The sequence below is a fragment of the Necator americanus genome, chromosome I (assembly GCF_031761385.1).
Source record: "Necator americanus strain Aroian chromosome I, whole genome shotgun sequence".
In the NCBI taxonomy this organism is placed as follows: Eukaryota; Metazoa; Nematoda; class Chromadorea; order Rhabditida; family Ancylostomatidae; genus Necator; species Necator americanus.
In genome coordinates, this window is record NC_087371.1 from 11,508,183 (window position 1) to 11,522,426 (window position 14,244).

At 39.6% G+C, this 14,244-nt stretch overlaps 1 protein-coding gene across 2 annotated transcripts in view; it reads right to left on the bottom strand.

Annotated features, from left to right (window-relative positions):
• RB195_005178 (uncharacterized protein) overlaps positions 1-14,244 on the bottom strand; it is a gene marked incomplete at both ends in the record, with an annotated part of 52,828 nt that overhangs the window by 2,687 nt on the left and 35,897 nt on the right. For both annotated transcript variants that reach the window (XM_064177522.1, XM_013443410.2), the window contains 20 exons: positions 6-152; positions 211-289; positions 344-445; positions 966-1,034; positions 1,104-1,205; positions 1,329-1,433; positions 1,509-1,629; positions 1,697-1,797; positions 2,225-2,290; positions 2,359-2,464; positions 2,532-2,612; positions 5,144-5,270; positions 5,331-5,488; positions 5,746-5,816; positions 6,616-6,774; positions 11,571-11,709; positions 12,223-12,311; positions 12,434-12,571; positions 12,632-12,759; positions 14,032-14,201. In XM_064177522.1, the coding sequence (XP_064034646.1) occupies positions 6-152; positions 211-289; positions 344-445; positions 966-1,034; positions 1,104-1,205; positions 1,329-1,433; positions 1,509-1,629; positions 1,697-1,797; positions 2,225-2,290; positions 2,359-2,464; positions 2,532-2,612; positions 5,144-5,270; positions 5,331-5,488; positions 5,746-5,816; positions 6,616-6,774; positions 11,571-11,709; positions 12,223-12,311; positions 12,434-12,571; positions 12,632-12,759; positions 14,032-14,201 (2,258 nt within the window). The remainder of the gene's footprint in view (positions 1-5; positions 153-210; positions 290-343; positions 446-965; positions 1,035-1,103; positions 1,206-1,328; positions 1,434-1,508; positions 1,630-1,696; positions 1,798-2,224; positions 2,291-2,358; positions 2,465-2,531; positions 2,613-5,143; positions 5,271-5,330; positions 5,489-5,745; positions 5,817-6,615; positions 6,775-11,570; positions 11,710-12,222; positions 12,312-12,433; positions 12,572-12,631; positions 12,760-14,031; positions 14,202-14,244) is intronic.

Consider the following 14,244-nt stretch of genomic DNA (forward strand, 5'->3'; position numbering starts at 1 on the left):
CTCACCTTGTTGCTTCTGGCTGGTGATGAATGTTTTTATAAGCTGTTCAGTAGTCTGCGTGTAAAGGCTTAGCGCGTACTTCAATGATTGCAGCTCAGGACTCTTCTCGAAGAACGACTTCTTTAAGCCTTGGCCGCCAGCGTGGAAGCATTCTGAATCAAGTATCTTCCCTTCACTATGCATCGCAGCCATGGTGATCAAAATTCGAACCTTTTATGGCGTCAAGTGCTGCATCCAGTACCGTACACTGTTTGGGCGTTAACGATCTTTCACATTCTCGAGCCATATCCTAAGATTCTTCCGCATTTCGTAAACACAAGACAACCGCAAACAAATTGTTTACCATCATCTCCTTGACGGAACTCATTCCTTTGATGTTCTGTATGTTTGTCGACATCAGTTTTGTGACATCCTGGATCTTTGCATTCGGTAATTGTTTGAGCAACTAAATGAATTTTATTTGTTAAGGGGAGTAGTTGGAATTAAGAATACCGCAACCAAATTTTATTTGTGGGAAACCACTTTGTTTTTGTCTTTTTCTGTCAGCGGACCTACATATATACCATAAATGTGGTTGTCATATCTCGAGTGGTGGTCAAATAACATCGATACCTAATCTGCTCAAGCTCTGACTCTTTAGATTTTGATTCGTTTGAGACAATGAATAACCCTTTATCTACTGTGTTCCACATGGCCGAACGATAGTAGCGACGGCCGCTGCATGAACATTGAAACATGCACATGAGATCCGATCATACAGATCATCCAGTTTCTGAATGTCCATGGGGATACGTTAGATTTCAGTAGTTCTGAGATAGCCATGCTATCAAATTATGGGTTAGAAGAGATGGCTAGATAATTACGGTGGAATGCGATTCTACGCAACACGATACATCATCTGATTTAATATTTAAAAAAAATATGGGTATTTCTGAAACATAGCAGTTCCAATGAGAAAATCGTACCGTTTTGTCAGCAAGTGGAGGAAGAACGACCATCTTCTCCATGCTGACGATAGTAATCCTCCAGAGTTCCTGAAATACAACATCATCGTAAAAAGCCACAGTGTAAGCAGATGTAATTGGAGGCAAAATTTCTCCCACCTTCAGAATGTACTTAAGCACAGTCTTTTCGCATTGCTGGAAGTAGCGCTGAAGTGAGCCTTCGAGCAAATCCATCAGAGGTTCTAATACAACGTCCACTTCCTAAGAGGTGTACGATATGGTCAAACAACCAATAAGATCAGACAGAACAACTTCCTTATTGTAAAAGCAGAAAGACACTAGAAATCTCTTTCAAACAAAAAAAAAACAATGAAAACAACATACCGCCGCCACTTGCGTTTTCTGGAGTTGCGGTCCTTTAATTTTCGACAGCAATGCGCCAAGTTTATTCGTCTGCTCATGGATCATCGGTTCAAGAGTGACGACAAACTAAGGTGAAATAACATATTAACTTCATATTGTTGTGAAAAATAAGAGTGATTTGTCAAATTGTTGTTAGAATACCTGTCCAGACAGCTTATCCAGGACGCTGTTCAGTTTCTTCTGCAGGTTTGTCAACACCTGACTGCACGCTGGATCAAGCTCAGAGCCACCCATTGTCTCGTAAATCTTCTCTAATTGGACCCTATGGAGTGCAAGTTGTTCACAGAAAAAAAACCCACAAAAAATTACCGAAATAAAAAAGTCTATACCTAAGTTGTTGAACGTTATTCATTAGTATACAGGCAAGCTTTTCATTGGACGAGAACTTCGGGAAATCCTTATGAACCATGTCAGCATAGGCGAGCAGCACCTGCGAAGCAATCAAATTAAATGGTTATCCGAGACGATGCTGCCGTACACTTATTTTTAGTTCTAATGAACGATTCGAAAGAAAATAAATTTTCAGGAAATTTTCTGAAAGTTCTAAATTTGGCTTAAGAGAACAATTTATCAGAATATCTCTGAAGATACTGAAAGCTGATTTGCCACCATTTCTTTGGTGAAAAACGCATGGAAAAAGTTCAATTTCCGGGTATTTGCGCATTCTGCAGGGAAAATGATAGATTTAGCAGTGATGTCGACGCTTATGGCTGCTAGCATGTAGCACAACAAATGTCACTAATCCTTTAACGGTTTACGACGGTTTTCATGAGAATATTGACGATCAAAGGAACGTAAAATCCCATCACTGCACAGCTCTTCTGCTAAGTTCAATAATAACAGTAACGGTAGCAAACCTTATTTAACGTCTTGCTGAATCTCTTCATCATGTCCGCATAAACAACCGGATTCGGACAGTCCATCTGAAAAACATTGGGGTAAAATGTTTATATTTACTAAACTAACGGAAAAATTCCGCAACTGGGCGCACCTGTTTCAGTAGTTTCAGCGCTTCGTTAAGTTGCGTGAACACATCAACAACACTGTTGGAGAATCGTGTGTGCTCGGATGTTTGTGGGAAATTGTCCGCCTTATCCCTTAAGAATAATTCTTCATTTCAGCGCTACTGAAAAAAAAGAGGGATGTATGAATATTTTCGGCTACCTGTTGTATGCATTTCTTAGGATATCCATCGAATGTTCGTCGTTCTCGTTCAACCAGTCCATCACAAACGGAATGAACCATCTGCAATGAATTTGTTAGGCGAAATTTCTCGGTGGCACGTAGGAATACCGTACTTGTACGGATATGCTTCATTTCAAGGTTTTGGAAAGGAGGCCGTTCATGGACGGAAGGCTTAGGATCCGCACATTTCTCCGTATATGAATGTGTATACTACAGTCAGGTGAAAACGGCTTACTCCAATCGGAGATAGGTCAGTAAGGGTCCCTCGTTGATCACAGCTTCAGCGGGTCACTTCAATCGCAATCGCTTACGGAATTTCAGCAGCCCTGAGCAGTTTTTCACCCGACAGTACACTATGTTTCGGTGGAACTGCAGCATAATAACTGGTGCCCTTAAACTAATGAGGTTGTGAGGTTAGACTTAACGCAATGTTTGTTTAGAACCCAACCGCCACAGTTACTCTTAGTAGACGTCATGGGGATTTTCAAAGAAAAAATGAGCCACCAAGCCGGTTGTAAGTTTTGATGTAAAATGCTGCCTCCGGCTGTATTTTCTTTCAGATTGCTATAATAAAAACCTTGGCCTTAGCCGCCTGTCAGGAGCACTTACGAAATTTGTCCACTAACTAATCCATTAGTAGATTAGGATAATAATTTCCTTGTGTGGTAGCCGCCAATAAGACACTTCAACACTGTCAAGATCCAGCAAGGACCATCGCGAACCGCAGCAATGAACGGTGATAGCAGAGGTCCTTACTTGATCCTAGCCGCTGCGCTCCACCGCACCGCTTCGAGCGCAACTGCTCACGCAACTGCACTGTGCTTCATGTCGTTTTTGCTCTACTATACCTAAGTACCAGTAGATATTTCAGGAAAACGAAAAAGTAAAAAGAAAAAAAGTACGGTTATACATAGTTTGCACGCTATGCGAGAGATTCATACATCTTATCTTTGTGTTAGAGCTGAAGGCTACGACGATGGAGCTTCTATGAATCTATGCGAAGTGAACTCCAAAAGTTGTTAATAGCTTGTGCCACAGTATAATCATATTTTTCTTTATCGGTTTACATTAGAATTTCTCATAGTAGGCGAAAATACTAAGTAAAGGAAAAGATAGAGTCAAAACGAGTATTATTTGCTGAAATGATCGACTTCGGAGTCATTGCCTAAAAGACTGGCCACTCAAAGAAAACCGAAAACTCGAAATTGATCAAAATGTCAACTAACTGAAAGGAGGTATAACATAAATGTTTGGGATCTCGGATGTTCTGGAAGTATATGGACGGAGATATCTAGAAAATCCAGACTTAAGACAGAAGACGGAATCCAGAGAGGGAAGGATCACAATCGATTAATTCGATTGCACTGAGTTCTAACAGGAAAGCATCTGTGAGAAGAAGCAATTCATTGAATGGAAATTAGAACTGAAAAGCAAATAGCAGCAGTAGCGTGGGACTGCTCTGGTCGAGTGACGGTGGAGTTCAAGGAATGGATGGGTAGCGCAGTGCAAAGTTCACCAGTCTCTGAATCGGATCCGATCTGATCTGGTCGTAGCAGCGAGATCACGGAAAAACTCCCACATGTGCTTGGGACGGTAAGGACAAGGATAAGGCGGGTAGTCAGAAATCGAAACGGTATGAGTCCTTACATCAAGAATGTCGGGGAAAGTGAAAGTATTTTCTGGATGAAATTCAAAAAATGGAAGATGCTAGCAATGGAGTTGAAAGGACCGCCTCTATTCAATGTGGAGTTCAAAAGGAGCGTGGTACAGAGTTCACTAATCGATCTGATCTGTTTTGCTGTGCGTAGTGCGGTCGCAAAAAGTTCCAAAAAGTTGCTTTCGATGGGGATAAAGATAAGGAATTTAGTTAGGATTAGGCCCCGTATAAGTCCGTGCTCATAATCTGTCTTAAAGTCTTAGGGTCTTAAAGCAAAGCTGTCTTGTGCTTCACAAAGTTGTTATTTGGTCCTAAGAAGATCGGAGAAAATTAGCAAAACCTCTGCCGTTAAGAGGATGGAATGTTCCAATAAGCTGATTAGCAAAGGGTACTAAATTGATTAGTGCAATGCACTGAGACGTTTCGAGCGCATCGCACGAATGCTTGGAGAAATTTCCGGCAACGAAGAACTCAAACTAAATCCTTCAAGAGATGAAAAGGTGAAAAGGATAAGGTGGATGGCCAAAACGACGTGAGAACTTATGTAAAAAAAACACGGAAAATGAAACTGTTTTCTGGATGGAAGCCGAAACTGGGAGAAGGAAAAAAGGTCGAAAGGACCACTTTTGCTCGTTGTGAAGCTCAAGAGAAGCATGATACCAAAGTCCGAAAATTGTTGGTAGTTAAACGTCGAAGCGATTTTGGCTAGTGGTTAGACGTCTCCTTTATTTTTCAGGGAATATTCGATTTCTTTTTCTTCGGATAACATTATAGATGGTTATTGATGTAAACTCAGTGGTCCTCATTTATTGTGCCCGATCCCACAAGGAATACTAAATGATGGGAAAATGCGCGCATGTTCTTGATCGTTGGATAAAATTACATGCTCTTCTAGTCTTTATACTACGAACATATGACTTATTGTGGAACTCACGCAGGAAATTCTGGTATCGATTGTTTGTACTGTGGAAGATCGGAAACATATTTGAAATAGAATCCCTTCACTTTGAAGTACAAGTTCATATATTCTGGTGTTGGACACTTTTTCGTTGTTGCATGCTCTGCAAAATGAGAGTTGATGCGGTTGCAAGGGTGGTTCTCCAGCTCTAAACTAAAATTACCTTCCAGCGCCATCTTCAGATCCATTTTATAGAGTGTCCAGAGTGTTCCGGCTGATAAATGACCAACATTTAATTCCTGTGGGAACTGATTTAAACTTGGCCCATAGACGGTTCGATCGTCTTCAATAACCCGCATCATATAATCAAGGAAGTCGAACCTGAAAAGAGAAAATTAACTGATCGGAGCGGCAGAATACGTTAGAAATGTTCATTTGTTCGATATGTTGTTCTATTCCACAGAAAAAAAAACTGCATTTGTTTTTTTTTTTTTCGGCAGAATCAAAAAAATAAGGAATAATGTTTTGTAGTGAATCGAATATGGATAAAGCCATTAGAAGCTAGGTCCAATGGATTTCTACATATTTTATTCACTACGAAATATTAATGTCATAGTCTAAAAAAACTCTCCACCTACCAGAATCGAACCGATTCCGACGAGGGTGCACCTTGCTCGCAACAAGAGTCGAACAACAATTGATACGTCGACTAAAATATCGCTGATTGTTTATATGGCCGATTTCAACGGAATTTTTCATCATATACTGCAAAGTTCCGCAAAAATTTATTATCAAGCCAGTTTCTGCTGCATGTGCAGCTACAAAACGATTTCTGTAATCAATATGTTTGGAGCCGTAGTGGATATGATCTACCAGTGCTGAAGACAGCAAATCTTCTGAAGGCAAGCCATTGAATTTCCCCCGACGCATAGAATTCCTCAATGAAACTCTGCGTGACGAGGATTTCCCGCTGCATTTCTCTAGTAGGAATTAAATACTACGAAAACTTTCAACTTTCATAAACATTAAAAAGAAAAATAAGGAACTATCGGCAAATATACACTAACTGCTCTCTTCAATTGTGATTCAATTTCCCTACTTCCAAAGGCAGGACCCCTTTTCAGGATGGTCCTATACCTTTTTATTGTGGTGAAAATATAATAGAAACTATAAAATATCCAATTTTACCTGCTGAACAGGTTGTAGGACGTCAAGTAGAAGGAGTAAGAAAGTACGGTCATCGTGGATGTATGTATGCGTTTTACAGGATAGTCGCACCCATGATCCGACTTTTCTCTACATTCTCAAACCCTTTGGCCTACGAGCTCACTTTTTTTCAAAGTTGCGGATGACGTTTAGTCGTCGTTCTCGATTCTACCGCTTCTCCGAGGGAAAAGCATCCACCAGAGCACAGTTTGAACGAAATCAGAACGTTATCCGCACACGGTGATCCCGACCAAAGATTCAAAGCGCCACTGTGCAGCTGCAGAAAATTTCACACCACATACCTGCATGCATGCTTTCGCACATTCGGACACAACGTTCGAAGCTCGTGGTGGACTGGCCAGTTCTAGCACTTTCATACGAAAGAACGTGATTGAAGTGAGCAAATCGACGGTAGATTTTAGGTCCTGGAGCTTGGCCGGTGAGGAGGAGGGGAAATATTTCTGAAACGAAAAAAAAGTACATTGCCATTAGCATGAGAAATCGAAGGAATGTAGGTGGTATTGGTGGTTGGAAAAACGTGAGGAGCCGGAGGCGCATAAATTGAGCGGAGTTGGCTGCAGCGATGCTCTATCGACTAAATTAGAAGCCGCATTTGAGAAACGAAATAAGTTTCACACAGGTGTTAGCAGAGAAACTCTTGTAACCACACAGTCGGGAATCTTCCAGTTGCTGTGACGGTGAGAAATTTTATTTTGATGGTTTTGTAAACAAAATACTTTGCATTTCTTTGAGAAATACAGTTAACAGTAGGCGATTTTATAGGTATATCCTTGAATATTTGTCGAAAATTTGTGACACGTTGAAATTTTCTTTTCAAAAAGATCTTGAAAAAACTGACAGTCTCTCTTCTCTCTGTTTTTTTTTTCGAGGTACTTTTTTAGCACCAGACAAGAAATGAAACGAAAAAAGAAACATCCACCTTAAACCTTGCCTTCCTGTGGGCCAAAATATTAAAAATAAGGTCAGCTTTTTACATGTCCTAATATTTATATCAGAACTCATCAAAATTTCAACGTAAAAAAAGATTTACGGATGAATGCTAGGAAGAGTCTATTCATCAGGTGTTTTTATGCAGCCGAAGAGCAACATGATTGAAAAGGACCACAAGAATACGGAAATCCGGGAAAAGCGATTTTATATATTCTCTAGCGAATGAGAATTCCCGAACAACAAACGTTCTCGTTGGAAATTGAATTTTCGATAATTCTGCTAGATTTTTAAACTAGTCCCATTTGTAACGGACATCTTTCCCTGGAATAGGAGAAACTAAGAAAGAAGATCCAGCGCCGGAAGTAGAGAAACACAAAAAAAAAACGTTACTAGCACATCCGTCACAGTGAAAAAACGTTCTGAAATGAAGTGAATCTGGTCAAGCAAGAAACCCTTACATTAAAAGAAGAGAAATTTGTCGAAAAAAAACTTGGGTATATTAAATAATAGCCAATGTAAGAATAACAGACAAAAAAAAAGAAAGAATTCCAAAGAATTTCTACAAAACTTCCAAGAAACAAATTTCTCCGATGTTTTGGACTACTAAGGAATCAGATACTTTTTCGAGCAGTCATTATTTTCAACCATTTATTTTTTCATTAAGACCCATAAACTTGCCGTTTTACAGACGACTTCTCGTTTATGGTGCACTTCACTTACGTCTAGGAAATTTGTTCGTATCTTCCTCCATTTATTAGATTTTGACTATTTAAAATTTCATTTCGCACCGTTTCACTTGACACTAGTAGCAGCAATAAAGATGATGCTATAATTCAGTGGTTTAGTAAATGTCCTACCAAACATTCCTCTACTCGACGTTGCCCTTCAGTACACAGTGGCGAATAAGCACTAGAAGCTAGATCAACAAAAGTCTTCTTAGCTAATTTATGAAATTTAGGATTTTTGTTAATACCTAGGAACCTTAAGCCTCTTTACCAGTTTATGGATCTAGATTAGAATCTAGAAGAAAATGACTAGATTAGACAACCGAAGTGTCGTAGATCCTCAATAATCATACGAAAAATCGCCTGTCACAGGAACAACCGTCACGTTTTTCATTCGAAAGGCTTGAAACTTGACACCTATGAGGAAGCAGAATCGAATATAACCGTGAGATATGTAGCCAGACAAGGAAAAACGAATAAACGAGCTGAGCAATGAATAAATTGGCTTCACAGCAATTGTGATGATGACGGAAGTGGAGAAAAACCGTGTAAGAAGACAGGACGCTACGCTGGAGCCAGGTGAGAACCACAGGAAAAAAGAAGAAATCCATAAAATCGCATTGAATTGGTCTAATTTCGTCATTGAATCGAATTCCAACATTCATGTGGGTGAGGAGTGTACATGCGAGGGAATCTATCCCTTTCTAATTCATTTCATTTTTGACATGTTTTTCATCACGAAAAGGACTGCGCCAGGTTTCACTGACAATAAATTGGATCCCAATTTTTAAAAATGTTTTGACACGGAAAAAGTGTGTTTCTTTTTTTTGAACGGCTTTTTTAGTGCACCACTAGTGCATGTGAATAAATAAATAAATAATTTGCTCCCTAATTTTTTTCAACATACATATATGGACTTAAAATCGTACTCGAACAGTTGAGTTGCTGCAATCACGCAGTTCCAGGAATAGAACTGCAGTACGTAAACAAAGTGACGCAAACCGCGATGCGTCGCACTCTTCACGGAGGATTCGTTTAGGTAGGCAATTTAAAGCACTTCATTTGCAGGGTTTCAACGCGACTTGTTCCGATATTGACGTTTTTGTCTCGTGCAAGAGTTGGGGAAATTGAAAAATTACTCTGAAGGAAGTGCGGTAACGGAGGGAAAAGTGGTGAGGATGAAAAAGTAGGAGAGAATGGGTGGGAAGAACAAAAGAATGACAAGTAGATGGTGGGCGCGCATTGCTTGTTTTATCTCATTTCCTGGAAATAAATTGTTTTCAAGCTAGGACCATTATGTCTGACCAGAACGTGAAACTCGGAAAAACAGATCTCTAGAAATTCCTAGAACTTCAAAAAGAGCTCATAATGCACTAGTTGCTTCTAAATTATACGACTAAACCCTGGATACTGTAACGGATAAAATAACGACAGTTTTCAGTTGAGACTTTTGAAACCTGATTGCAACTATGAACGTATGCTTGTGCAAAAATACAACATTTGAGTTTTTCCATTAAGCCAAAACCGTAGTGTAGTGCTTAGCTCTATTTTGACCCTATCACTGGCCGAAATAGCTGCTACACCTGAAAACACTCGACGATATCACAGCCGGCTCAAATCGACTCCTCCATAAACAGCGTCTCCTGGCAACTGACAAGGATTAGATGTACATATGGGAACGACCAGGAATCATATTTAACGAATTACTGCTAAAGTCACGATTTTCTAGAAAGACCTAAGGAAAAAATCGCCAGACATTTGCAGGGAAAAAGTGAGATATGGTAGGTGTGAATAAGCAATCGTTTCAACCCCCCTTCGCGACTATTCTTTGAAAAATTAGTCGAGAGTTTCGGAAGGAAAATTTCGTGTTCGATGATCTTTGTGGTTGCAACCATACGTCAAAAACCAGTTAACTACTTTTCATATCCTCTTACAAAAAACTCCATCTGAACAGCTGGATATGACTTCTGCAATTGCAGACAATATCCATTTTTGAGATCAGCGGTGTTTAGAGAGCCTCATAGAATGGAAATCACTGATAAGGGCAGAGTTATGCGAAACTTTTCTAAGCGTCGGTTTTTTTTCCAGAACAACATCCCTGGCAGAAGTAACAGAAGTATCTCGTAATCGATTTTGGTGGAAAAAGAAACTTTGTATGACTTCCTCTTCGCAAGAAAGTCGCGCTTCCGCCGGAAGGCTTTTTGCTTCTTCTGGTAGAAGTTTATCCAAGTAGTTGCGAAAGTGTTGGATTTATCAGAAACTTTTCTTCTTAAGTTCCAAGTTCGACCTTCTTTGAATCTTGGCATCGTAGAGTTTGATTGTGTAGAGTTTGTCTTCTTAGTTAAAAAAAGCTCTTTCTTCAGCTGATCAATAGTATGGCAATTTTCGAGAACACTCAACCATTTGTTGGGCAAAGCTTCGATGCAGTCGTTTGAAAAAAGAGCGGATGCTTAGCAAAAATTCGAAGAAATTACCCTCTGAGATGACCAAAGTTCCCGATTTTTTCTAATTCATTCCAATTCAACATTCCAATTCAACACTCGACATTCCAATTCAACACTCAGAAAAGCGATGATCGTCTGATGGTGACGTGTTAGGACCGTATGGCAAATGCAGACTCGACATTCCAAAGAGCTTCTCCAGGAATTCCATAAAATGCACTCGGCAGGATTCATTCGCGAATTCCTGGAGAAGCGCGGCTGTAGGACGACTCTGAATTCGGTCACAGTGTCCCCGAGGTACTGTCAACCTATCTTTGGGACGCCAAAGCAACTTTTATCGTCTCAGAGGTGATATTTTCGATTCTTAATTATTATAATAAATATCTAAATAAGTATCTAAGTATCTAAGTAGGTAATTATTATCGATTAGCCATCCCACACTTTCCGTAGGGGATGTCGAGGATTTATCCAGCAAATGGTTACACGTTACAAACAACGATGATGACTGATCGATACGAAATTAATCCACTCTAAATCAGATTTGCGGAAACTAACCAAGAACTCATTTTTGTGTTTTTTCCTTCAAAATTTACAACTAGTTAAGCCTAGCTGGAGAGAGAGATAAAGTTTGATCTGAGGAACCGTGTATGCAAAATCGATTCCTTTTCCCGTCTTTCTATTTTTCTTTCTGAATTTCTATTTCAGCCAGAACTATCACCTGCACCCTATGGGTTGATTTAGAAGAAGAAAATACGGTAGTTACAGTAAGACTAGACACTATGTAACATTCTACGATGTGCGGATAACTTCAAAGAGGAGATGATAGGAGCTGTGAAGATGTTGTTTATGTGTTTATCTGCCACCGGAAACTCTTAATATTCTTTTAAAGGATTATTACGAGTTGGGAGATAAATGTATTTCTTCTGGATTCGATGATGACTAAGAAATGATTTAAAGGGACCGTGACAGAATAGAGACCCGAGCAAGAAATTAATCACCACACTCTCGATTTGCCACTATCACCTATTGCTAGGTGATGTTGCTTACGTTCAACGCAAAAAGAAGCGTAAAAGAGGAAAAGAAAAAAGTAATGAAAAGATGAGATAATGAAAAATCCACTGATCGGCGCGTAACACTCACCCTGTACATGCTGAGGTCTATTCGTAGGCTATTATGTAGTTGATCAAGCAATTTCACGAATCGTTCCTTGCCAAAATTCGAGGCAGCAAATCGATCGGATGCCGATACGGCGGAGGTGGCCGTGGTATGCGCATAAAACCTACAATTTAGAGCAATTCTATAGCTAAATAGCACTTTAAAAAAACATAGGTTAAAGGCATCACCCCACGAATCTGGGGTGGTGCGGATTTCAGGTGGAGAGTTCCTATACGGGGTAGTAGATTATGGAAAGGGGAGCGATTCTGCCCATTTCTTCCTAACTGCCGTAAAAATCAGGCCGGAAGATGTGGCGCATGCGCAAGGCTGGCGCGCTCCAATCGAACTCGTTGAAGAAAATAGCGCCCCAGAACGCTCGAAGCTGCATCTTCCTGACCGTTTTTTTACGGCGATTAGGAAGAAATGGACGGAGTCATCCTCCTCCCCATAATCTACGACCCCGTATAGGCATAACCCGCCTGAAACCCGCACCACACCAGATTCGTGGAGTGCCACCTTTAACTTGCTCTTTAGGAGTATCAAAGGGATTTTTCACATAAAAAATGTACCTTGCATTGAAGAAAAATCAACGGTATCACAGAATTTTTCATCTGAAAGAAAAAAATAATTTACTTACGCATTAATATTCGCAAGTAACGTAGAAAGTACAGCTGGCACTCCAACACACATATATTTTGTACAAAGGCACGCGAAATGTGTCATAGCCTATAAATCAACACTTGTAATCGTGAAAAGTAAAGGTGTGAAGTGTGAATTTAATACAAAAATAAAAAAAGCTATTTAGAATCAATGAAAAATAGGAAAAACTTTAAATAGCCTTCTCTTACCTGATAAATACTCTCAATTCCATAACGCATAGCAAATTCTTCAACAATTTCCTGTCCGACATCATCAAAGTACACTTTCCAGCTGTCCTCTCCTTTCGCGTCCGGTAATCGGAGCTCATCGTTTTCGATGCACATCGCCTACACCATGAAGTGATTTGAGTTCAAGAAAAAAGTTCTAATTCGATTCCGGATCCCCACCTGGAAAAGATGTTCGTGCAGGCACGTGTACTGTACGTGATACGAGGCCAACTTCTCTTCTCCTTTGATCTCAACGGAGATGTGCAGTCGAATTGCGCCCGAAACAGCCGACTTGTCCGTTCGTTTCTCTGCAAATCGCAAACCTTATTGATTTTCTTTTTTGCCTTTGCTGATGCTTTTCTTCTCTTTTTTTTTCTTTTCTCTCATCGTACATCTTTACACTTCAGTATGACCGATGACCAAAAGAAATTTTATCGATCATCAGCAAATATTGTGTTGCGCAGTTGAGTGTGGTTAAATAAGTATTTAAAGAAAAGACAAAGAAATAAAATAAAATAAAATGTTGGAATGTATTTGAAAAGTCTCACAGATGTGCCTTAAAACAGAAACAAGAAGGAACAGATCTCACTAGAATTTCGCCCAAGTTTTGTAGTGTAAAGTTGGCCTTTTTGCACATTGTGAGGGTATCAGTTCTTCTGAAACAGCTAAAAATATAACAAAATATGCACTATTTTCGCCACCCCTACTCTCAATCTGCACTCTCTTCGACCTGACAACTTCAGTTCATGGAATTCTGTTCTGTTCCAGCTTAAAAGTGCTTGGGCACGACCACCCACAATACAAATAACTTTCAGATAATCTTTTTGAGTCTAAGTGTTCTCGAAAATACCCGAGTGCTTCAGTCCGAGGAGTTTTTCGGGTCAACATACACAAGGGGCTCAAGGCTTCAGTCGCTTAGTTTCCGCAACATGAAAGTTATCCTTTACTGTAACTAGAAGCCTAACCCTTTTCCGCAGAAAAAATTCGAAATTTTCTGAAGTTATTTTGCACAGAAACTGACTGTTCAGGTATTTGCGAGAACACAAATGAAAAAAAGGGAAAACGCACTTAATCTAATCAGGAAAAAAACTGAAAAGAAAACAGATTTTTATTTAAACTAGAAAAAATAGAACTGTAAAAAAGGTAAAAGGTGGAAGCATTGCGAAAATACGTGGAAAAGTCAAAAAAAAAAAGAAACAGGAACGAGCTAAACTTAATTTCATTACCCCAGCTCTTAAAACGATGACAACATTTCGAAAAAAGGTGAAGAGTTAGAGAAAATTACTAGAAGATGACCCAATATTTCTTTTACTCAGCCGTTTCAATGAACTGGTACCCTTTCCTACCTTAAAAAATGTTATTTGCTAACTAATTCAAGTTCGGTGTGTGAGCAAAATTATCAGATATCTTTGCATGAATACATGATGATGATAAATAGGTAAAAAAATTCACCATGGTAAAAAAATCTTGTTCTGAGTTTTAGAATTTTTATTGTTTTCATTCATTTTTACGTCTTAGAAACTGTACAATCTCGAAGTAGAAGTAGTAAAGTTCACGCTAAGGATAGAATTCGCACTCACCTAAATTGTACCACACATCCATCTCGCCGGACAAGGTCCGTACTTCAATCACAGTCTGCCCAAGGAAGTCGTCGCTCTCTCGAGTCAATTTTTGCCTCAATTTCGACTTCAGATCGTTGTCCTCGTCCCATACTCGTACTTTGATGCGATCCGTTGAGTTGTGGCATTCGCTACAACCGTAGAAGAATAGTATGTGAGCAAAAACAAATGAAA